We start from the raw sequence: 23,761 nt of genomic DNA, 5'->3' as shown, positions 1-23,761 counted from the left end.
CTTAATTTGAAGCTGCATAGCCTATATTCGAAAGTTTGAAGTCGTCGTGGCCTAACGGATAAGACGTCCGGTGCATTCGTGTTGAGCGATGCGCCGGTGTTCGAATCTCAGGCGGGTACCAATTTTTCTAATGAAATACGTAGGTACTCAACAAATGTTCACGATTGACTTCCACGGTGAAGGAATAACATCGTGTAAGAAAAATGATACCCGCAAAATTTTAATTTGCCTAATTACTGGTGGTTATGACCTCTTGTGAGTCAGCGCGGTTGGGTACCACCACCCTGCCCATTTGTGCCGTGAAGCAGTAATGCGTTTCGGTTTGAAGGGTGGGGCAGCCGTTTTAACTATACTGAGACCTTAGAATTTGTATCTCGAGGTGGGTGGCGTACTTACGTTGTAGATGTCTATGGGCTCCAGTAACCACTTAACACCAGGTGGGCTGTGAGCTCGTCCACCCATCTAAGCAATAAAAAAAAGTAAATTGTAAATATCTATCGGTTCACGTTATAGACAAAGAAGAGAAATATGTTTTTGCTGTTTGTTTAAATGAGTAGATATATCGTTAGAAGAGGAACGAACTGAACAATTACCTTTGAAATTCAATCGAATCGGTGTAGTCATATAACATCGTCTGGACTAAAATATTTTGCCAAAAACTTAATTTTAATACAAAACCAGCAATAACATTTAGCTGACCTAGATAAGGGGGGTAGTTTCCAATTTGAAGTCGTCGTGGCCTAAAGGATAAGACGTCCAGTGCATTCGTAATGATGCAACGGTGTTCGAATCCCGCCGGCGAGTACCGATTTTTGTAATAAAATATGTACCTTACAAATGTTCACGATTGACTTCCACGGTGAAGAGATAAAATCGTATAATAAAAATTAAACCCGCAAAATTATAATTTGCGTAATTACTGGTGGTGGTAGAACCTCTTGTGAGTCCGCACGGGTAGGTACCACCGCCCTGCCTATTTCTGCCGTGAAGCAGTAATGCGTTTCGGTTTGAAGGGTGGGGCAGTCGTTATAACTATACTGAGACCTTAGAACTTATGTCTCGAGGTCGGTGGCGCATTTACGTTGTAGACGTCTATGGGCTCCAGTAACCACTTAACACCAGGTGGGCTGTGAGATCGCCCACCCATCTAAGCTATAAAAATTCCTTTGTAGCGTTAATCTAAAATACTATATTTCTGAACGGTATACATATTCCAGAATTACATTAAATAACATTGCTGTTTCACTGTATGCTTAATTTCTGAACGAACAAGTTCGCTCTATTATACCGGACCATTAAAACAAATTCTATATTTTGTTAAGCTAAAAACAAACAATATAATAATTGTATTTAAAGCGATGATGGCCTTGGTTTCGTGATAGCGATTCACCTTTTTCCTTAGATGCAAATTAAGTAATTGACGTCAATGTGAATTTTGTCACACGGATTATTTGGTGACGCATAGAAAACAAACTACGATTTAATTTTTCGGTCTGGGCCGTACCTGGTCCAGAGATTGTCCATTGCCATACAGCGTGGCAATGCTGCTAGCGTAATGGGTACTTTCGGGCCGGGTGCGCGATCCAGAGTGGCACGTCCTTACGGATCCATCAGATCCAATAACCTTTGCATTAGACGCCTTCAGCTCTAACACTAGGAGCAGGCTTAGGGACCCCGGTAACCGTACTCGTCGAACTCGACAAAGAGTTCGCCGTGCAACCTAACCCATGAATCAGCTCGCTGAGTTTCTCGACGGATCTTCTCAACGGGTCGCGATTCCGATCCGGTAGTAGATTCATTCGCGAAGCAGCTGCTCTTGAGCTGTTAGGTCTCCTTCGGAGGCGCTCGGGTAGCTGTTAGCAAATCCCACCCCTCCTGGCTGAGCCTTTGCTCGCGCACCTGTCCTGGTGAAACTGGAAAGGCCGGGCCACCAGGAATCCTTCAATCATAAAAAAAAAAAGATCCCGAGTGGCTTGTTTGAGTAGCCGATGCCTATGCGCGCATTGCTGTTAGCGTGGACCTATAGGTTACTTATGACAACGCTTGTAGCTGAAAGTAAGTATTGTACTTTTTGACGAAGCATGTTAATTTTTTTTTTACCACAAACATAGAACTGCTGATGTTATGTAGTCTTCGGTTTTCACGGACAGTTTATAGCTGTCACCGAAATTCACATAACAATACGAACTACATCATGTATCTTGATGGCGTTCGCTCCTGGCCTTTTCATTTTTCATTAGTATTTTTTTTTAATTGTATGTTTTGACTTGTTTTTTCGTTTATTGTAAATATTTTTACTTAATTAAAAAAAAAAAAATTTGAGAAAAAACAAAAAAAAAACCGGATAGTTTGTTTCGCCGGTTCTTCTCAGGACTGTGGCTTTTTTTGGAACCGGTGGTAGAGTTAACATTGTTATTTATATTTTGACATTCAACAAGTGTGTTATACTGACATCTTAGTTGAAATAAATGACTTTGAATTTTGAGACAGGAGTACAAGTTTTATTCAGAGTTTTGTACTAACAAGTACCAGTGTCAATTCTAGTGTACTACTTAGTCTAGTCATTAGTGACTGAGACCACTGTAATACGGCTTCAATTAGAAGAAATATAACATACAGCGAATATGACATAATAAATTCATGAAAATACCAACAATATAAAACTTTGATCATTCTCGTCATTTCAATGTTAGAGAGAGAGAGAGCATATAGGTATACTTTACTGTACACTGGAACACAATTAACATTAAAAAACACCAACAAGCAAATATAGGACTGCTGGTAGGACCTCTTGTGAGTCCGCACGGGTAGTTACCACCCCGTGCCTATTTCTGCCGTGAAGCAGTAATGCGTTTCGGTTTGAAGGGTGGGGCAGCCGTTGTAACTATACTTGAGATCTTAGAACTTATATCTCAAGGTGGGTGGCGCATTTACTTCGTATATGTCTATGGGCTCCAGTAACCACTTAACACCAGGTGGGCTGCGAGCTCGTCCATCCATCTAAGCAATAAAAAATGTCGTTTTAATGAAATACCTAACATATAAGAAACAAATGAGTGTAATAACTACGAAAACCTCTAAATGTTCTCAAACACGAATGGCAACCTTCAAAACCGTAGACCGGATACCGAAATGATTCCCAGAAACGCAACGAACTTGACGACTCGAATACAAAAAACAGCGACTCACAAATATGGTGTCAGATTTGTCTGGACTCCCGAAATTATTGGTTGAAATACACCCACGCGTATCGACCCTCATCTCTTACTGCGGAAATTTGTCTTTTTCCGTTTCTCTAAATAGACATTGTTACAGTCAGCTGTTGCGAAGCGGTCATCGGAGCCCTTAGAGAGATTTGAGTGTCGATGAGACGAAAATAGGTTTCCGCCTCGAATTTGATATTGGTAGTAGTAGTAGTATCTTGTGGGAGACCTATCCACGCTACGTCTTTCGGTAGGCGGTCGCCAATCAAGAACGTTCTGGCCCCAGCGGTTATCCGTTCCACGAGCAATGTGTCCTGCTCACTGCCACTTCAACGAAATGGACCGACGATCTATTGAGGTTCGCGGGGATCCGCTGTATGCAGACAGTGCAGGACCGGTCTTTGTGGCGAGGCTGGGTAGAGGCCGTGTGCCGCAGTGGACATCTGGATTGGTCTTTGTGGCGAGGCTTGGAGGAGGCCTATAAGCCGCAGTGGACGTTTGTGGGCTAATAATAAGAAGAAGAAGTAGTAGTATTGATTTATTCCTCACCATTTTTATCTTCCTTAACTTTTGACTACTGACGGTTGTTCGCGTTGTATCAATGGGATGATTTGTCTCGCCTGTTTCAAATATTCACGCGTATGAAGGTCAGGACAGTTTTAATTCTAATGATATCAACATTCGCTTTTACATTAGGGTATCTAAGAATTGCATCGGCCTGTTCTGATACTGGTTAGTGTCCATCGGATATTGATAAATTCATTCCGAAGTAAAAACTATCCCACTAAGTTTCTCATTGGATCTTCTCAGTGGATCGCGTTTCCGATCCGGTGATAGATTCTGCGACAGCGTCTTCGTTTGACCACCGAGAGCTCACCTACACGCTATGGTAAAGCTGATACAGCCTCTCAAGACTATCAGCATATGTAGAAAAGAAAAAGAAGGAAAAACATAACATTTTCTTTATCAAATTTCAGGTAAATACGAAACTCTCCTGGACGACGTTCTCCTAGCTCTGCACACGATCCAAGTAACTGGAGTGAATTTCCCGAGACTGACCAGCACCTCGGGCACCGCACAGAAACTCCACAAGTACTACTCGCAGCTAGACTTACCGCTGATAAGGAGGTTATACAAACTATATAAATACGATTTCAAAATATTCGATTACCATTTAGATAGTTTAGTCGGTTTTGATCTAGATTGATGTAGTTGTATGAAACAATCTGTAATTTAATACGATTTTTGTGAACGCGGAAGCACTTCAGGATAACGCAGGAATATAAGCGAACGATCCTTATAAAGTTTTATAGAAACATGCGGTAAGTAAATGTGCAGTATGACAATTGAAACTTAAAAGAAAAAAGAAATAGTTGATTTTTACATACTGAACATTAACTATTTAGGGCTTTTCGTGTTTGCACTAACATGTGTCCTGTGGTGTTTTAAAAAAGTCTCTTAAATGAATTGTAAAGAATGAAGCTTACCATTTCATACAGTATGAAAAAAAAAAATCAAATATTTTTCTCATTTGATCATTTCGATCGTATTACACTGAACCTGAATAATATGTGACTAGTCCAACGAAATTGAAAATGTCGCTGTATTTCCTTCCATTATATTTAGAATAGTTTAATAAGTACAATGATTTCAATTATATAATTTCTAAATTATGTTTTCACTGGGCATCGTGAAATTTCAGAGGTAATGTTGAGTTGAGTTCACACAAATAGTTATTAATGTACTTACATGTGTATGTATATAATTAAATTTATAATTAGTATTTATAGTAAATTTATAGTAGATTTTTCGGAATTTGCAACGTTGAACTTATCATTTTAAGTATGTTGTATAGCAGTAGTGTTGTATGTATAATAATTAGGGACGGAGCAAATAATATAATGATTTAATCTGTGGCGGGTAGCCATCATACAACGCAAGATAATTGACAGATGCCTGAATCTCGCTTACGACATTTACAAGATAAAGCGCATATATACAAGTTCCGAACAACAACCTTCGGACCGTCGGTCTACCGAGCAAATATCACCCGCTCGGTGGAAGATCTTCCCTTTGTCGTCAAGCCTCCCAAAAATCAATTCACTCAAAGCGCATTGATGCATTTTAACATTCTGATGCAGTTATTTATTAACAAAATGAACAACAAAAAGGGCGATTTTATTAACAACAATCGCGTTTTAAAGAAGTATCAATAGGTAGATAGATGTTTCTCAGAATAAAAAGTACATAGTAGAGTTCTACGCTATGTTTTAAACACTTTTAATACCTTCTATATCTTCTTAGATCTATATAAATATTGATTTCAAGTCGTCGTGGCCTAAAGGATAAGACGTCCGGTGCATTCGTATCTAGCGATGCAACGGTGTTCGAATCCCGCAGCCGGGTACTAATTTTTCTAATGAAATACGTACTCAACAAATGTTCACGATTGACTTTCACGGTGAAGGAATAACATGGTGTAATAAAAATCAAACCCGCAAAATTATAATTTGCGTAATTACTGGTGGTAGGACCTCTTGTGAGTCCGCACGGGTAGGTACCACCACCCTGCCTATTTCTGCCGTGAAGCAGTAATGCGTTTCGGTTTGAAGGGTGGGGCAGCCGTTGTAACTATACTGAGACCTTAGAACTCATATCTCAAGGTGGGTGGCGGCATTTACGTTGTAGACGTCTACGGGCTCCAGTAACCACTTAACACCAGGTGGGCTGTGAGCTGGTCCACCTATCCAAGCAAAAAAAAAAACGCAAATCGAAATGTCTAATATTAGGATTATTCTTATCACCTAGATCCCTAGAATCCTAAAAAGTAGGAAAGTCTGCATCAAAATGATATTATTTCCTTTTTGGAAACTGTCAGAGATCTCTCGTTCATTTTCGTGAATTCAAGTATGTATTTATTTAAACATTTTCAATAGTATATAAGTCCCATTTTGATAAAGTATTCGTTTTTATATTAATTTTGTTTCTTTTTTGTAAGTAAGTAATTATAGCGTATAAGTTTATCGTGAACCATCGCTACTTACCTCTACAACTTTTTTATAATCATTGTCAATATTAATTCCTTGATTATTCCTTCCTTTCTTATAATTATTATTATCTTTAAGTAAATTCCTTAAGTTATTTTTTATCTCATGTAATGTGTGAAATGTATCAAATATTAACTCGACTTGCCGTAATCGAAATGCGAACAGGGAACGCATTGACCTAGGGATGCACGAATTATTTTGTATTAAATCGATTTATTCGGATCGCATTGAATCGATATACCTCAAGTCCAACAATCAAACATCGAATACTCTTGATCAGTCTTTTAATAATCTATCCACAAAAAAATTTGTGTAGTGCGTTGTGATGAGGTTGTTGTTTGTGGTATGAAAATTGTTTTTTTCCACAGACAATGATATATTTTTAATGCCTCAAAAATCACTCACAAGAGACTTACACTTACACTTACAGTTTATAATAAAACAAATATAGCTTTGAAATTATATCAATACTTAAAGTAAAGTAAACGAGATTTTTTTCATATTAGAGTGCTGACATAAGCGTGTCGATACGTAAAAAAAATATCTTTAGATCGTACACTTATATTTGACAATAAAAATCGAATAGTAATATGCTCGGCTCGTGCGTTCAGATCTATTTTTCTACAAATTCACTGAGCGCTTAATTTTGTATACTAAGTATTCATTGTATCGTTTAATCTATTACTAGATGATGACTGAGCTTAGCTCGGTTTTTTTTTTGATAACGCCATCTTGTTGTGTCTTTAAAGCGGTTAGTTGCTCTCAATTAAGAAAAATAGTATTATTATTCGCCAATAGATGTCGGGAAGAGTTGATTATTGAAAACACGAATAAAACAACATTTTCTGAAAATAAATTGTAGCTAGATCGATTTATCGCCCCCGAAATCCTCTGTATACTAAATTTTATGAAAATCATTGGAGACGTTTCCGAGATTCAGATTATATAAGTATACTAGCGACCCGCCCTCGCTTCGCTTCGGAAACATTAAAACACACAGGAAACCAAAAAAAAATTAAAAAAAATTAGAAAAGTAGCCTATGTTCATCAGGGACAATGTCGGCTTCTAATGGAAAAAGAATTTTTCAAATCGGTCCAGTAGTTTCGGAGCCTATTCGAAACAAACAAATCTTTCCTCTTTATAATATTAGTATAGATATTAATATACAAGAAAAGCTCGTTTAAAGGTATAAGATAAGAGAAATGTGATAAGTAATGTTTTCCTAAGCAAATGCATCTACGGACATAAATACTAACTAGTACAATTATTATTTAATTTAGGTGCTTAACCGATGGTGCTAATTGTGTATTATATCCAAAACTTAATACACTTTTTAGGGGACTTGTTTGATATTATTAAGAATCATGATGTCTCATCGAGTGCTCTTAAATAAGATATTAGTTTTCTCTTGATTTATAATTATCTGACTGCTGTGAACGTTTAATTGTAAAAGCGTTGTTTGCTGACGCAATATGTTCTTCTGGAAAATTAAATCAATTAGTTTCAATCAAAAATTTATTTGTTTCCATAGTGAAATATGCGTATTACAGCGCCTCTAGTGGTTAGTTTTGTAGTTTACGTTTCGTCGTCCGTCCGCTAGGGGCGCTTGGGGCGTTTTGAAGGGAAAAAAGGTGCTTTTATAATTTGTACATAATAAAAATGTGTCTTGCAGAAAGACAATATTAAACATATCTGATTTTTTTCTTAATCGTATATATAAGTATGTGCTCTACGCGTGTTTGTAGAGTATAATTTTTGTCATCGTATAGTGATTATAATTTATTGATTTTATTTTATTTATTTCCTGGTACTTGTAAATAAATTGGTTACCTAAGCATAGGGTAGACCAATTTATTTAATTTCATTAGGAATGTTTATATATTATTTCCATGTGCAGATTCCATATTATATTTGTTTGAAATAAGTAGCTAGAACGGTAAAACCGATTATTTAGCAACTCCTGTATATTTTTTTAGTTTTTGTTGTATACGGTGTGTTGTACGCTTAGTACTAAATATTTTTAAATGAAATAAATTTGAAAGTATTCATTTTATAATCGTCTTTCAATTTATTTCTCAATTTCACTCAATTACTGCATTAACAGACATTAAAAATAATAAGAAGGCAGTGAGTGAAGAAATGGTATATGCTAGAGGACTATGGAAGGAGAAAACATGTTGCGCCGACCCCAAGTGACTGGGAGAAGGGCAGGAAAATGATGATGATAATGATTCCCAATTTAATGACCCCGAATTAGGGTTTGCTCATGTCTACAATTATGAGTGCTTATTGCGGCACTTAAATATAATTTTTTGTTAGGGTTGTGACTACATCGTTCTTTGTACAACTTTCTTAGTACCTAACAATTGGGTAGGAAATCTTAGAGTAATTCGGCGTCGTGCTAAAACTTCCAATGGCCTATACGAAGTGACTTTACAGGGGCACGACTGACATTTCACTCCCTTCTGTCTTTATAAAAAAAAATTTCTTTGTCCTCTGTACTTACATACATAGCTATTATTTTAACGACGCTACTTGTGAGACTTGTGTGATATTATAACAACGTTTATTATCCAATACTATTAATTTTTAAATGAAGATGGAAAATTTATGATAGTAGTACCTAGCTTTAAAAACTAAAACCGGGCAAGATATTGGAGCGAAGTTACAAAATTATTGTTCTGTCATCAGTACGTACGTTTTTGAAGTCGTTAAAACGATGTTCAAAGATTACGCTTCATACAAACAAACATGCGGATCAAACTATTAAAAGTGCGTTTTTGTTATCTATCACTTGTACAGAGTTCTTCGATACCAGTCAAGTAACGAAAAAACTAAATGTAGACCGCTGTTATTTGTATCTGTGTACACGGGTGTGCAACTCATTAGGATTTTTTTAACACAGAAAACATGTGTGTCCTATTTTTTTAACTATATCGCCTGTGAATCTACTTGGACTTTTTAATATTATGTTACACTATACAGCTTTCGATCAATTTCTTGTTTCAGTTGAAAAGTAAATTCCATTCCGCAGTGTCGTTTGTTGAATGAAAATTCACGTCAAAATTTAATATCGTACCTACTTTACTTTGTACTTTACTTACAATTAGGGCTTTCTTTGTATTATTATTATTAAACTTGATCGATGTCTTAAGTAATTAGGTGGGAAGGGATTTTTCTATTGATCTGACAGTTTTCACAGTTAAAAGCGGTTATTTATCAGAGATCTTTGTCCAGAAAATTCTGAAACAGAAAATTATCTATGTATATAAAAATGACTTGCTGTTCGTTGGCTGGGCCGATTTGGCTAATTTTGGTCTTGAATTATTCAAGGAAGTCCAGAGAAGGTTTAGAAGGTCGATAAATATGAAAATGTTCGGAATTAATTTTGTTTTCCTTTGATGTGTCCCCCGTCGGACGGATTCCTTTTGTTTGTTTTAAGTTTATTTTATACAAAAGTTTAGATCTTTAGTCAGCTAGTAATGTATAAGTTATAACAACAAGCTTCAGTTCGCAAACTATGGAAAACATCTGTGAATGCCTTAATAAACAAGAATTCCAAATGACCACGACTGCTCTACCACCAAGAGCAACCGACTATGATGATGATTTATTGTGTAGAAGGTACAACAAGGTCACGGCCCACCTGGTGTTAATTGTTTAGCGGAGTAACATAAATATCACAGCGTGGATGCCGCCACCCATTCAGCCAGCCATGACCCAGACATGAGTTCGAAGTCCAAATCTACTCTGTTTATTTTGTCCACTGCGCAGTCAGTGAGCCGGCAGTATACAGAATTCAGAAGGCTGCTGCCTATTCTCCAGTGAATCCCTCAATCGACTTTTACGACACCCGCGGGAAGAGATTGGGTTCTAGGCCGAAACTAGTGACGCAGACTCAAGTACTGCGCGAACGCGTTGAACGTGTGAGTGGCGTGTAGTCTTCACGCCGCCCGCCAGAGCGTAGATAGCTTTGACGGCTTAGAGCACCACTTCGGGGAACAGCTGTCCTCAGCGCTGGTCACACTTATAGCACGCGAGAACTAGCCTTCTAAACTTTCTGCTCAATATAAATCTTCTCAGTACATTGTGTTAGGGACCGCACATACATATTCGTTGTCATACAAATTTTACAGATACATGTATATATAACGCTAATATTATATACTGAATGACTTTGAGGGGCTCCAAATAGAGCCCCTTCTTTATTCAAGTGAAATTCGTGAAAGTCACGTTTTTGGATCAGCTTGTAATTAACACCACAATCGAAACAAAGCTACTATGCTGTATATTTGTAGCGGTTTTTTTTTATTTATTTCTTCGTCATATTTTTGCGGTAAAATATCATGATGTCATAGACTATCTTCTTTTTTCAACCTGTCGTGCATTCCGGCTCGCGCATCATAAAAAGGTGCGTTCTTAAACGCCACAACTTAAATTAAATTATCTGCGAACTGTTTAATAAAACTCCAAAATTATTTATAGCTTTAATTTAACAGATATAAAAAATATATTATATATCAAAATAAATTGTTTTTGTACACAGGCCTCAAACTTGACTCTACTAGAATCTATTCTAGCGTTAAAAGGACGGATTAGAAAGTAGGCAAAATATCATTAGGCATTTTACAGTATCGCTCCTTTAATTTTAGAAATATCTCTCTCTAGCTTTTACGATAGGTTTCAACGTTGTTAATCCGCTAATTCATTTCAGAAAACTGGTTTCGGATTATCAAACCAGAAAGAAACGTTCGTTATTCGATTATCATCAATTTTACGAATTCCATACAAAAAATGGGACACAAAAACTTGAACATCTAATATTAAGTCTCGGTATATTTTGCACAAAGTTAATTTACTCTATGATCCAATAGGCCTCAGATAATTCTGCCCAATAATATCGGCGGGCAGCTTGCAGTCTTTCCATGGTACAGCACGAATAGTCGAAATACCATCCTTAGGTAGTGTCACTGGAATACAACATTTGTTTTCATTTCGAGGCCGAGGAGGCTTTTCATTTGGGCAAAACCGTCTACATAACTACTGTCAGTGTCATGATTCTGTCGGTTTTTACGGTGACGTCATGAATTTCGGTATAAAAATGAAGCATCCGTTACATAATGTAATGAGACTTCCACCTGCCTGGTCAAGGTCAACGGCAACGCGCTTATAGACAGCGTTGTGTTTAAACAGGCGAGTCGTGATTGTCAGTGATACTTTAACCCATAGACACGGCCCACTGAGTTTCTCGCCGGATCTTCTCAGTGGGTCGCGTTTCGGATCTGGTGGTAGATCCTGCGAAGCACTGCTCTTGCTAGGGTCAGTGTTAGCATCACTCCGGTTTGAGTCCCGTGAGCTCACCTGCTAGTTAAGGTTACGCTGAAATAACCTCTCAAGGCTATCAGCTTAGGAAGGAAAAAAAATGATATTGTCAAGAATGTGGGAATGGTCGTACCTGTCATACCAGGAGTAAGCGTCACGTTGTATCTCCCGTCGTTCATGACTAACGGCCACTGGTCGTGCACCGACGACACCGTCAGCGTGACGCTGGTCGCCTGGATATGCATCGACAGACTCGACCCCAAATATTTAATACCTGAAAATTGTTCAATACATTAACTAGTTTAACGATAATACATCCGGTCATCGTCGAACCCGTCGCTTGCGACGAGTAAATTAACCCACAGACACAGCCCACTGAATTTCTCTTCGGATCTTCTCAGTGGGTCGCGTTTCCAATGCGGTGGTAGATTCTGTGAAGCACTGCTCTTGCTAGGGTTAATGTTAGCAACGTCGTCACGCTTAAGCTCCGTGAGCTCACCTACTTGTTAGGGTTAGGCTGAAATGACCTATCAATGCCATCAGCTTAGGTAGGAAAAAAATACAAAATAAAAATAAAAGAACTAATTACTAAGGAAAATTAAAAAAATGGTCAAATCTTGATAAAGTTTACATTAGACCACATGAGAAGCACTAGCTTTTTAGAAATTTAAAGAATCATCAAAATCAATTCACCTGGAAAAGAGTTCCGAGGTAATACAAATAGTTGATTTGAAAAGCTCCTCCTTTTCTGAATTCGCTTAAAAACAAAAGACGCCTCATATTTCAAGCCTCCAACCTGGAGTTTACTTCTTTCATGGATGCTAGAAATACGTATAAGAGTAGACCCAGAATTTCTCTGATTCGGTCGTTTGTATTTTAGCGCATTAACTAATAATGTTTATTATATCACGTATCTTAATTTCATTGGATTTTTAAACAATTTTAGTACTGATATTCATACTGATATTCATACGCATCTATGCATACTTTAACTCGTTTCCAGGACCTTTTTACTGGTGGTAGGACCTCTTGTGAATCCGCACGGGTAGGTACCACCACCCTGCGTATTTCTGCCGTGAAGCAGTAATGCGTTTTGGTTTAAAGGGTGGGGCGGCCGTTGTAACTATACTGAGACCTTAGAACTCATATCTCAAGGTGGGTGGCGGTATTTACGTTGTAAATGTCTATGGGCTCCGGTGACCACTTAACACAAGGTGGGCTATGTATAAAGTGTGTGTGCGTGTGTGTGTGTGTGTGTGTGTGTATAAAGTGGACTGTGTGTAAAGCTCGTCCACCCATTTATGCTATAAAAATAAAAATAAACCTTTTATTTTAAATTCTTTCGTTTCTGGTGGCAGTTGCGGCCTTATGATCTCTATCCTGTCCAAATGGATTCTGATTCCGGCGTAGCCGAAGATCAATGTCTGCAGGAACCCTCCCATCCCAGTGAAGAAATTCACAGCACCGACCTGGGGGCTTTGCAACTCACTCCAGACCTAAACAAAATGACAATACTAACAGCCCAGAAATAAAAAACAAAAAAAATATTTATTCACGTTTCTGAATTAATTTTTTTGTAATTTACTTTAAGATTTACTTTTTGTCTTTTATTGTCGTGATAATTACAAGCACATTTATTGAGTAATATCAGTTCAGCGATCTGTCACCACTATGTTAAGTAGCTAATTAGAAATATTTTTTAAGAAAGTAAGAAGTACGGTAGTTGTCGTAGTACCCTCACTAACTCACTTTAAAAGGTTCCCTGACGTATTTCTGGTAGCTCTCGCTGAACATGGCTGCAGCCTTTGCTTTGTCTTCTACGTCCAAGTATCCTATAGCATGCATACTCCAAGTCATAGCTGGACCAGACTTCCTCGTAACTGATTCATAATAATCAATGTCGTTTTTTCTCGTCGTCCTGAAATAACCGATGTTATTCTATGTTTAATTTAGATTCACACATCTTCAATCGATTTATCATTTAAATAATTTCGACAATACATTATCAAATTTGCAATATTTTTCTAGTCTTTATGATTTTCTAGTATCTGGTGGTTTCTGGTTTTCTACTGTATAATGTATATGCGGACGATATCGCGACCAGACTTTAATCTCAATAGGCGGATGACAATGTTTCCTATGATAAGTTCATTCGTCATTCAGTTAAATTCAGAGCGCAAGTAATCGAACGAATACAGAAACAGATTTTGTTATAGGAACACTTCGTTGGTCTGTGTGCCTTTACTTAATATTACTTCAACATTACTCTTCTTAGAAAGGCCACTTTTTTTCTCGTTTCCAACATACCTTGATGAACAAATTAAACAGTTCAAAAACCATTAATTAATCCCGCAATCACTATACTTACGAGATAGCAAAATTTGATGCACACCATTTAAAGGCCCAAATATAATATTTTTTCCTGACGTTGTCCAGTGAGACAGTTATGAAAATGCCTAATAAGATACAGGAGGGAATGAGAAGGGCATATAATTAATACGGTGTCACATAACCAAAAAATGTTGAAAAATAATTTTTACTTGGAAATGGCGTATTTATCTATACTAATATATAAATCTACAGTGGTTTTTACAAATGTTCCGTTACTACTGAACCATGCGTCCGATTGACTTGAAACTTGGTATCCATGTAGAAAATACATGTGCTTAATGGATAGGCTAATATTTATATGAGTGTTGACTCCCTAATAATAATGACAATAATTAATAATGTTAATTTTAACTGCCCAGCGAAGCGGACGAGTACGGCTAGTAATTAATAAGATACGAAAAATTCGTGACAGAAATCGGTGTCGCTGTGAAAACCACCAATGCAGTCTTGCAAAATAGTCTACTACCACCAGCATTTGTGTTTTTTTTGTATTATTTATTGTTTGACTTACGTATTCATTTTGTACAGCAAAGGGTATCCTAGTAAGACCGCGTCAGCTTGTTTGATGGACTCTCCGCGCACGTAGCCTTCGTACTGTGGATGATAGTCGTTTTTCTCGTCGTAAGGCAGATAGAGACTCCACGCTATATCCGCCCAGTGATCCGGGTCTTCCACTGAATAATACGATTTGCATAGGCATGATACATATCTGAAAAAAGAATTTTAAATGACAAACTGATTACATTTTTAAAATAAAGGATGAGCCCATAGAGCTCACAATCTGAATTCTGACACCTAATTGGGGTCTCAATGGTATTGTCCCACTTTTCAAACAGGATTGAATTGTTACTGAAATTTGCCGGATATTGGTATCTCCACGAACGGGCTTAGTATACGCCAATCCACCTGTAGACGGTAGTAGACCGGTAGACCTGGGTATAATACCCAGAAGTCGCTGATGCCCATACTCCGCTAAATTCCTTAGTAACTTTTTACTAGTTCCACGAATAGACATAATGGTGCTAAGACTCTACATAGCCGAAATTAATTAAAAGTGTTGAGAAGAAGATTGGATGTTACCATCCTGCGTGTTACTGGAACTAAGCTGTCATACTACATTATCATATGTAATAAGCATTTGGTAAGATATTAAAGCATACGTACTGGGCTAAGTACAGCGAATATCCGGCTACGACGTTGGTGAAGGCTGAATTGTTTATGTTGCTGTGATCTTCGTCGGGTCCCATAACGTCTGCAAAGAAAGCACACATTGCAGTTCCGGATTCAGACAATTGAGAAACATTTCGCGAGATAATAAGCAGGGAATAAATGAATTGTAGTTGGCGGAGGCTTCGCTGTTTCCCTGGTTTTGCTGACGTCCATGAATAAGGGTACACACAAGGTATAATTAAAAAATATAATAGTTTACATCTTCTACGGTTTTCCCGCGTCTCTAAAGTGTTCGAAAATTCGGAAATATTATACTGACCAACAATAACTATGTAGGAACGGAACGGAATGGTATGGATGGATGACAGATTTGGAAATTGGATGAGTAAGAGAGATAGAAGATGTCGTGTTAGGAAGTAAGAAATGCGTGATGCGGAACACCTAGTTTTATTTTTTATGCTAGAGGAGGCGGGTACCAATTTTCTAATGAAATACGCACTTAACAAATGTTAACGATTAACCTCCACGGTAAAGGAATAACATCGTGTAATAAAAATCAAACCTGCAAAATTATAATTTCCGTAATTATTGGTGGTAGGACCTCTTGTGAGTCCGCGCGGGTAAGTACCACCACCCCGCCCATTTCTGCTGTGAAGCAGTAATTTGTCTTGGTTTGAAGAGTGGGGCAGGCGTTGTACTGTTAAACGTGAGACCTTACAACTCATGTCTCAAGGCGGGTGGCGGCTTTTACATTTTTTTTTATTGCTTAGATGTGTGGACGAGCTCACAGCCTACCCGGTGCTAAGTGGCTACTGGAGCCCATAGACATCTACAACGCAAATGCGCCACACACCCTGAGATATAGTTCCAAGGTCTCAGCATAGTCACAACGGCCGCCCCACCCTTCAAACCGAAACGCATTACTGCTTCACGGCAGAAATGGGCGGGGCGGTGGTACCTACCCGTGCGGACTCACAAGAGGTCCTACCACCAGTAATTACGCAAATTATAATTTTGCGGGTTTGATTTTTATTGCACGGTGTTATTCCTTCACCGTGGAAATCAATCGTGAACATGTGTTGAGTACGTATTTCATTAGAAAAATTGGTACCCGCCAGCGAGATTCGAACACCAGTGCATCGCTCGATACGAATGCACCGGACGTCTTATCCTTTAGGCCACGACGACTACTTGTAAATGTCTATGGGCTCTGGTAACCACTTAACACAGTTTACACCAGGATGCTGTGAGCTCTTCTACCCTCAACTATGGAATAAAAAATGATAAAAAGTACAGTACTCACTTTCAATATCGTATAGTCCAGTATTATAATTGATGACCGCTCTAGAAGCCCAAAAGTCAGCTATATTCGTAACTATATCGCATCCGCCGTGCTGGAATATTTAAGATTTTGATTACAGAGGGAAAACGTACAACTGAGACGAATCAAATGGTACCGGATTTTTTTGGGAACGAATAGTTACTTGTGGCCCGAACGGCTTTCCACTTACTCCAGGACCGGTGGTCGAGCATGGACTTAGCCTGGAAGATGGTCCAATGTTGTTCTTCGGAACTTGTTTATATGTGAACTTATATTGAAAATGTCGTAAGCGAGTTTCACGCATCTGTCAAATATGTATCTTGTGTTTTTTTATAACTACCCGCTACAGGACCGCATGAGGTTCGTGAGTTGGAAGCATTTAGTTTTTAATATGTTCCATATATTTTATAAGGTTCGGTAGGAAGACAGTAGGAAGTTCACAAGGAAAGTTGAAGGCAACAGATCTAGAGGCCGCAGCCATACTCGTTGGTCCGATCAGATCCGCACCGCTTTGGACAGTACAGTGTACAGCGCGCTGCATGACGCCGTGGACAGGGGAAAGTGGAAAAAGATCCTAAGATTGAAGCTCATGGGTGATGGTGGTCACGACCCTCAGACACGAGGAACACGACTCGAGGAGGAGGAGAAAGATAGTAAGGATCGGTTTGTGCGTTCAAGATTAAATTAATTATTATAATTTGTCTATTGTTATGTTTTGTAATGTATGTAATAATAATAATATTTTATTTTTAAACATTACCGATCCAATACAACGCTAATCCAGGTCGGTGGCGGTTCCCATGTGCTCCAGTGATTACCAGCCGGACAGCGAGTACATTGGTACAATGGTATTGACGCATAGCTTCCTACAGATTAGAACTGAACTAAAACAAACCTTTAGCCACTCCTCATTCCTGGTGGTAGCCAGGTACTGCCTCACGGCAAACGAGATGCAGGCGGTTATATGCTGTTCGTACTCTGCGACCTCTGGACAGCATGGCTGTGTCACTTCCACCCCTGTGTATGCACTCTCCCATGGAAACCTAAGAGACGAATAATTATTTCCTTACATTACAAGTTAGATTAGTTTTCGTTATCGTGTTGTTTTGTCTTATAGTTGTAAGGAACATTGTGTACAAACTCAGCACATTTGTCTGGTTTAGTCGTGCGCACATGGCCTATATTATAAGCCTGATTTTTACTTGTTATTTATCGTGTATCTTTTTAGCTTGTAATGAGTATTGTGTGGCTAAAAAATAAACGAAAATGTATTTTTTATACATTTAAACCAGTTCATTCTCGATAGGAAAAATCGTATAACCATGGTTTAAACGCTTTTCTTATTGGTTAGGCGCGTGGATGAACTCACGGTGCATCCGGAATTAACTGGCTACCGGAGTCCATTAACGTGAACAACGTTAAAGCGGCCAAACCCACCTTAAAATAGGACTAACATGAGACAGGATGTGGTGCTTACCTATAACCTTTGTGTCCTGTGACCTTCGCCAACTGAGCAGCCACGTAGGCCACGTCAAGCCTGTACTGGAGCAATTTCTCCGCATACTTCGGATATAGAAGTAAAATAGACGGAAACATCCAGATTTCGGTGTCCCAGAAATTGTGACCTAGAAAAAGAGTTCAAGAATCTCAATTTCTTTTCGCAATATTAATCAAGTAATCGATTCTCTCAAAGGTTGGTAAGGTAACATATTTCAGAGGTTATCGTCAACAGTGCAATCCAGGATTTCAGGACTTGTATCGCGATAGCCAGCAGAGTCTATGGAGAAACTTGTTATTCAGGGTAGGATCAATGATAAATTCAAATTCAAATTCAAACGTAACAGTAACTCTGCCAAAAGTAACAGACTATGTGAATGGATTCTCGTAATAGATAAAAATATCAATAGCACACGTTCTATGATTAAATTTTAAAGTAAAACTGTATGTGTGGAAGCTGTGTGTGCTTAAACCATTGTTCGCTTCATCAAAATATGCGGGAGTACCTTCGTAATCTTCCAAAGTCCCTCCTCTGGCGAGTCCTGTTGGGCTGAGGCCGTAAAACCTGCCTAATGGCTGATGTGAATCCTCCGAAGGCAACGAACTGAGGAAGTAGTACCAGATTGCATTTACAACCTTTGCCTAAAAATTGAAATATATCTTAACGTCTAATTGTAACATCGTTTAACAATATTGTGTACCTGTCGTCAGCCCCGAATTCAAAAAGATTGTGGTCACAAAACAAAAGTTGGTACATACTCCTGAAAAATATATCGATTTTTATTAAAAATGTCCCATATCATTACTCCAAATATCACCCAAATAGGTATCAGCTGGTGCACGAAGTGATCGCGCGCGGGCCTTTTTTATTGAATTTACGGGCAGACGAGCACAGAGCCACGCATTGAGCATCAGCCAAGCCAAGCCAAGCCGCTGCCTACTACTCAAACTTTGAGGTTATTCAAACGACTATGCCTCAGACTGTGTCAATGTCAACTTATCAAAATAAAAGTGTTTGTACTTAATGAACTGCAAAGAAATTAATTTGATGACCGCACTAATTTATTAATGATTTTTAAATAAACATACAACTTTCAAATTCCCTTCAATTTCAATGTGAGCTTGCTGATGAAGCTTCTGCCACTCGGCCACGTGCTTATCGTAAAGCTCTTCTCCGTCTTCTTGTAGAACTGAAACGACAATTTTATGATATTTTAAGAATAGGAATTGCACTATGTCCTATGTTTCACTGGCGTTCATTTTAAAATAGTTTCTTTGCGCTGTCGTATGTTCTCTAGAACCTACCTCAAAAATGATAGGTGAGATTTTTACTTCTTGATACTAGAATTCTCAAGCAAAAACTGGGTTAGCCGAATAAATAAATAAATAATCCAATGCAACCGAAACTTCAACCTGAAGAACAGAAACAGGCAGCCGTGTGACTACCCTTGATATTTTCTGTCCGCCAAAGCTAATAAAATCCGGAATTATCAATACACTCATTTATCTCTGCGATTGTATACTTAATACTGAATTCTCAAAGTTCGACATAGTGCGTTCTCGTGTGCTTTAAAGCTTTGAGTCTATTTTTTTTAAGTTGTACTTTATTATCTGTTCATATAGAAAAATTTACCCGCACCCGAGTACTCATTGTTGATAGCATGTCTGCTTTTACAATCTTAATCGAAAGCGAGACGAAATTTATAAAGTATCTTTCTGAATATTATGAAGCCAATATCTTTCTATCTTCTATATATATAAAAATGAATTGCTGTTCGTTAGTCTCGCTAAAACTCGAGAACGGCTGGACCGATTTGGCTAATTTTGGTCTTGAATTATTTGTGGAAGTCCAGAGAAGGTTTAAAAGGTAGATAAATATGAAAATGCTCGGAATTAAATAAAAATAACAATTTTGTTTTTACTTTGATGTGTTCTCCATCGGACGGATCCTTTTGTTTGTTTTAAGTTTATTTTATACAAAAGTTTAGTTCTTTAATTTATGAAATGAGGCACTACGAAGTCTGCCAGGTCAGCTAGTATTATAATAAAGTAATAAAATGGTATACCTACTCGTAAAAATATGATTGAAGTTCAACATATTTTTGATTAGTAAAAAAATACCTCTGATCATCTCCTCTCTGGCAACTGTCCTATTGGTATCCGCTGTCATAACAAACGTGAAAACCCTGGACCCGTGCTGCGGGGCCACCAAGTGATCAGGCACCGACGTCCAGAACACGCAGACCTCCACCGGCAGTGGCTGATATACGATATCCTCCGATTTCAAAGTTTGACCACACGTACTCCGGACTGTGCGTCCTTCAATTATCTCGGGAACGGGATCCTTGAAGCCGATATCCTCGCTATCCGGTCCAGGAATTAATTGTATCGCAATCCATATCTCGTGGCGAACAAAATTTGGTTCTAAAAGTATTTATATACATTTTCTATGTGCAAAATACTAAGAAACACACTTGCTCGGTATGTTTATAAGGCGCTTTTTGGTACTAAAGCGACAATAAAATTGTAATGAAATAAAAGGTGCTTAAACTTAACGGACGGAGTGTCGTTGCAATCTGTGAAACCGGAATCTATATGTCTTTAATAATTATTTTTAAATTAGAAAGCTTAATTAAAACACCAGGAACATACTAAAACAAAATATTAACATTTTTTTTTTCCTACCTAAGCTGGTAGCCTATAGGGGCTATTCCAGCGGAACCCTAACTAGTAGGTGAGCTCACGGGGCTCAAACCTGACGACGATGCTAACACGAACCCTAGCAAGAGTCGTGCTTCGCAGAATCTACCACCGGATCGGAAACGCGACCCACTGAGAAGATCCGGCGAGAAACTCAGTGGGAGTGGGCTGTGTCTGAGAGTTAATTTACTCGTCGAGCCCTTCGTCGCAAGCGACGGGTTCGACGAGAACGGTGACTGGTGCTTGAAGTACCTAGAAGCACCGTTAGTGGATCGGGAGGATCCGAGATGACGTGTTTTGGGCGACGTCGACTGCTTTCCATTCTGTCCGCAGGATCGAGAATGTAGTTACCGGCGGCCACGATGAGAGGGTTCTCGTGTCGTGCCGCTTTATCGAAGTGGAATATTAACAAAGCCCTATGATCAGGTAGGAAAAAATACACCTATAGCACCAGAACTCCTTCACCCTAATAGCAAGAGATGCAGTCCATAAATTATAAACTAATAATATATTTTTCTGTGACTCTTCTTTTCTTGTTTTATTGATATAGTATTTAAGATTTTTTCAGTAAAACCCAATTCTATTATTTAATCACATAATAAAATATTCTATAATATTATAGGGATTATATCCATAAATAACAAGGATAATTATGGAAATAATAATGTTGTGTTGCTATTCACAAAATTAAATATGTACAAAAATTTATCCTCGAGTGAGTTTAGTTGATTTCGACCAAATAGTTACCATTGCCTGTTCAGAGCACGAACTTTCTCCACAAGCAACAAACTGAAAGTCAGACCGATAAATTAAAAATAAACTCACCGGCGTGCGCTTTAGCCATAACTTGGATCTGATTAATAATAGCCCTCGTGTAATACCGATGAGCGAATATCCTCTGCGTCACAATCGACCTCTCTCTATCAACTCTGACTTTAAAGGCGCCTTCTTTTGTATCTAAAGAGTAAACTGGACTGTACGGGATGTGCGATAAGGTCGAATTCAGTCTGATGTTGGCCCAGTTAGGTATCCTAGCACGATGACTCTCGCCTTTGTTCCCGTTATACAATCCGTTCATGTAGACCGTATCGCTGAATACGTTCGCTGCTACGTGACCATTGCCTATAGACGCCATGAATCTATCGTTGGTTGGCAACCTATAAAAGAACCATAAGTTTATATACTATTTTCAAATGTTCTGTAACCTTTTTTTTTTCTCCTACCTATGCTGATAGCCTTGAGAGGCTATATCAGCTTCGCCCCAAAGTGTAGGTGAGCTCACGGGGCTCAAACCGGAGTGATGCTTACACTGACCCTAGCAAGCTAGCAGTGCTTCGCAGAATCTACCACCGGATCGGAAACGCGACCAATGAGAAGATCCGGCGAGAAATTCAGTGGGCTGTGTCTATGGGCTAATTCGCTCGTCGAGTCCTTCGTCGCAAGCGACGGGTTCGACGAAGACGGTGACCGGTGCTTGTGGTACCTAAAAGCACCGTTAATGGATCGGGAGGATCTGTAATGACGTGTTTTGTGTGACTGTTTACCATCCGGTCTACAGGATCGGGTATGTAATTTCCAGCGGCCACGACAAGAGGGTTCTCATGTCATGCCGCCTTTTCAAAGTGGCGCAATGATGCCGACTGTAGATACTTACTGACTTATTCTGTGACCATTGCGGGGTGTCGGCCATCGGGGAAACGATAGGCCAAAAATATAGACAATCTTTCACAAGTGCGAAACGGGAAAATGAATTGCATCTGATTTAATTTGGGTTTAATATTATATAATTGTTAAATGTTTTAACATAGGTACTTAACTAAAACTTGATTTTGAAGACATGTGCAATATACAAGTATGGGACCTGTATACTGACTGCTATTTACTTTTTCGGCCTACCAGTGAAGGTGAAGTCGTCGTGGCCTAAGGGATAAGACGTCCGGTGCATTCGTGTTGAGCGATGCACCGGTGTTCGAATCCCAGGCGGGTACCAATTTTTTTAATGAATTACGTACTCAACAAATGTTCACGATTGTCTTCCACGGTGAAGGAATAATATCGTGTAATAAAAAAGAAACCCGCAAAATTATAATTTGCGTAATTACTAGTGGTAGGACCTCTTGTGAGTCCGCGCGGTTAGGTACCACTACCCTGCCTATTTCTGCCGTGAAGCAGTCATGCGTTTCGGTTTGAAGAGTGGGGCAGACGTTGTAACTATACTGAGATCTTAGAACTTATATCTCAAGGTGGGTGGCGCATTTACGTTGTAGATGTCTATGGGCTCCAGTAACCACTTATCACCAGGTGAGCTGTGAGCTCGTCCACCCATCTAAGCAATAAAAAAAAATTTTCAAAGTAACATCGTCTGTAGATTAACCAATATTGACGTCTGATCAAAGCTAAATTTAAAAATCATGACATATATTACCTGAATGTGGAAAAAACTTTAGGATCGTTGTTGATATCCTCAGGCTCTTCATCATTAGCAGCCGCATGGCCACCTTCGCTACCTTTAGTTGTCATTACAACGACGACCAAAGCGGCGACGGTGAGTAAGCCCATCATGGCCGCCACTTGTTTATTTCGCGTCAAAAATCGCCACATCCACGCGAATTCAATAAACACACAACGAATATCGAAATTCTAAATATCTATCATTTATAGAACAAAACAAATAAAACTATTTACGAATTCGTTAAAAAGATGTTTTAACTTAAAATTTTGATACTAAATAAAGGAAATTTCTACTTTGGAATTGCATATTAAAATTCGGAATGAGTCAAATGTTACGCGAATTATGTAGATAGGCGGGAACGCTCGCCGTGTTGGGATGCAGTCGTGCGTCCCTCCCAGCGCCAACGTACAGATTACGCGACCTGCCATGACACACTTATTGCTCTATTAACAAAGATAATAATAATGTACACGGACGCCTGGGTCACGTGTTCTGTTTAAATGCATCATGTGTGTTGTATTTGTGTTGTAGTCCTAGGGTACCCCGCTGGTACATAGGGCCCTCACAATGGGTTTCATAAATTATTTAAATTTAAAGACTTGCAGGTGTTTAGCCCATAGAGTCCCGATCACGGTGATGGGGCTGCCATCGTTGTGT

The 23,761-nt window shown here is 38.8% G+C and overlaps 2 protein-coding genes across 2 annotated transcripts in view; one reads left to right on the top strand and one right to left on the bottom strand.

Annotated features, from left to right (window-relative positions):
- LOC101736901 (carbohydrate sulfotransferase 11) overlaps window positions 1-8,307 on the top strand; it is a 40,482-nt gene extending 32,175 nt beyond the window's left edge. Inside the window, exon 4 of the mRNA XM_004930980.5 lies at window positions 4,181-8,307. Coding sequence (XP_004931037.1) covers window positions 4,181-4,410 — 230 coding nt within the window. The 3' untranslated portion in view covers window positions 4,411-8,307. The remainder of the gene's footprint in view (window positions 1-4,180) is intronic.
- Window positions 8,308-10,726: 2,419 nt separating this feature from the next.
- On the bottom strand, window positions 10,727-23,530 carry LOC101739191 (protein-glucosylgalactosylhydroxylysine glucosidase). Its single transcript, XM_004930827.5, has 14 exons — window positions 23,078-23,530; window positions 21,478-21,809; window positions 20,074-20,376; window positions 19,042-19,142; window positions 18,459-18,594; window positions 17,933-18,080; window positions 17,351-17,498; window positions 16,438-16,528; window positions 15,129-15,216; window positions 14,476-14,673; window positions 13,323-13,491; window positions 12,898-13,069; window positions 11,707-11,847; window positions 10,727-11,221 (listed from the first exon to the last, which is right to left on the bottom strand). Exons 1-14 carry the CDS (start codon window positions 23,251-23,253, stop codon window positions 11,112-11,114), a joined length of 2,313 nt encoding a protein of 770 aa, XP_004930884.1. The 5' UTR covers window positions 23,254-23,530; the 3' UTR covers window positions 10,727-11,111.
- Between the last annotated feature and the right edge of the window lie 231 nt (window positions 23,531-23,761).

Source organism: Bombyx mori, chromosome 4 (assembly GCF_030269925.1).
Source record: "Bombyx mori chromosome 4, ASM3026992v2".
NCBI lineage: Eukaryota > Metazoa > Arthropoda > Insecta > Lepidoptera > Bombycidae > Bombyx > Bombyx mori.
This window is presented reverse-complemented; position numbering and strand designations above follow the sequence as displayed.